Genomic DNA, 2,314 nt, shown 5'->3' on the forward strand with positions numbered 1-2,314 from the left:
CCATCACCGCCCTTTCTCTCTCTAACATCGCCCGCTCTCTTTCCAGCGAGGCTCGGTCTCGGTCCAGAGCGGCAACCTCTCGATCCAGCACCACTCTCTCCCTCTGTATCACCAGCCGCTCCCTCTCCATCACCTGTTTCTCCCTCTCCATCACCTGTCTTTCGCTGTCAGTCATCCTCCCGTGCTCCTTCTCAAGAACGGTGCGGCCTATTTCCTGGCCTTCCTCCTCGTCCTCATCTTCATTCAGGGAAATCTCAACTTCCGGCCCACCTGCTAACGAAGGCCCAGGGCAGTTTATCTCCATGGACACCTTCCTCCTCTTGGGCTGGGAGATGGATGAGATATCGCCGTTGTTGGGGATGGCCTTAAGGATGGGGGCGTTGCCTTCCAGCCGACCCGCCATGGCGTCATCCATCAGATTGAAATAAGGCCACACATCAGGGAACACCTTCATCCCATCTGGAGGGTTCTTTAGGTCCTGATGAAGAAGAGAGAAAACAATGAATCAAGAATGAAAATGTCAAAATGCTTAATAAATGGGATTGATTAAACTGACCTTGTATCTCTTCTTCATGTTTTCCCACTTTTTGGATGCTTGAATATGAGTCATCTTGTGTTGCAAGCCCATATGTTTCAAGATGGCCCTAAAAAAACATAATCATTAAAAGCACACAAAAACATTAAGGTTTAAGTTTTGATTTATTAAGTTAAAGCTGATGTAGGCAGTTTTATTTTGGCGTCATTGGACAAAAATCCCAAATAAATGTCAAGCATATTGTAATTCAAGTGGACTGAAAGCTGCACTACACACACAAACTACACAACTATAACTACACATTTCAGAGAGAGGCCGTTTCTTTTGACTGCTCTATAAACGCAGACGCACGTGCATGCCCCTCAGACTTGGAAATATGTATATTTATAGCTCTGAGTGCATTATTTTCCAGTATGATACTTCCTATTCATGCACCTGCATATGTAAACATTTTTCTATATTTTCACACAGTAATTTCTCTCAGAGCTTTAACTTGCTGGCATACCTCCATGCACACATGGAAGTATTTCTTTTTCCAGAGAAGAGGTAATTATTTGAAACCCTCAGCTTCACAAACTCTTCAATCTCGCTTGCAGACACTAAAAGAAAACAGGGAGAGAAAAATAATTAGAAAAGAATGCATGGAGGCTGGAGATGACAGTCCACAATTCTCAACATGAATGACATTGCATTTGTCTGCATTTAGTTATTTTTATTGTTGATTTATATGTTGTATACTTTCTCAATTAATCGGTAGTTGTTTGGGTTTTAAAAAGTCTGAAAATGGTGAAAAATATCAATCAGTATTTCCAAAAGCTCAGAATAACATTCTCAAATGTTTTGTTTTGTCCACAACCAAAGATACTGAGTTTAATGTCACAAAGGAGAAAAAAAAACTCATGATTTGATTAATTGCATTGCATTAACAGATTACTTGGTGATTCATTTTGGCTTATTTTTATGAAATAAAAAAATATTTTGACGATAATATATTAATAAAAAAATATATATTATGAATTTCACTACTTCTGAGATGTTGTAAAAGAACTGTAATGGAACATATTACATATTATATCAACTTTTTTCTCTTTCTGTTTTACAAATACCATGAAGTGACAACTCAACTATTTGGTACAAGCTTATATTAAAAAAAAAAAAAAAAAAAAAACAAAAACTATGGGGTCTGTTAAACAAATAAATAACTTTTAAAAAAATAAATAAATAAATATCAAAAACATTGACCTTCTGCATTATTGGCCCAAGGGGAAGAAATGCAACAAAGTTGTCAGTTGTTTTGGTTTGTCACCTGTTGTTGGTTAGTCTGCTCTCATTTAAACAAACACCACACAACAAATATAATCTAACATTTAGTACCAGTGGTGGACGGCTGAAAAAATGTGAGTTAAATAACCTTAAATTGACTTTGTATTGCTGAAAGAAAGTGCTCTTTTTAAGTACTCTCTCTATGGAGTGAAGCCCACTTGCTAGCTTGCTAAGTGTCCAAGCTAACTCCTCTTAATACGTTAGCTAGTTAAATAAAATGGCATTTCTTGCCGCCTATACTTACTTTTATATGTGAACTCAACGGGGCTGACTTTATCATAAGTAGTGCTGGTGTAAGCGTGATCCTCAAAGTCCATTTTTTTTTCGTATTTCCCGTTCTTCTTTTTAGTTTTTTTATCAAGTGCCCTTCGTTAGAAAAGGCTACTTCCTCCTTCAGAAGGACCCTATATTCTTCTTCGCTTGTTTTTTTACAGAAGGCGCTTAACAGTGACCTGT

At 37.7% G+C, this 2,314-nt stretch overlaps 1 protein-coding gene across 1 annotated transcript; it reads right to left on the reverse strand.

The window, feature by feature from the left end:
• Window positions 1-7: 7 nt before the first annotated feature.
• Window positions 8-2,254, reverse strand: LOC121937713 (the record flags this gene model as incomplete). The annotated part of the gene is made up of 4 exons (XM_042481034.1): window positions 2,103-2,254; window positions 1,041-1,134; window positions 557-644; window positions 8-478 (listed from the first exon to the last, which is right to left on the reverse strand). Coding segments are annotated over exons 1-4 (726 nt in total), but the record flags the coding sequence as incomplete, so codon positions are not given.
• Window positions 2,255-2,314: the final 60 nt, after the last annotated feature.

The sequence above is a fragment of the Plectropomus leopardus genome, unplaced genomic scaffold (assembly GCF_008729295.1).
Source record: "Plectropomus leopardus isolate mb unplaced genomic scaffold, YSFRI_Pleo_2.0 unplaced_scaffold27232, whole genome shotgun sequence".
Lineage (NCBI taxonomy): Eukaryota > Metazoa > Chordata > Actinopteri > Perciformes > Serranidae > Plectropomus > Plectropomus leopardus.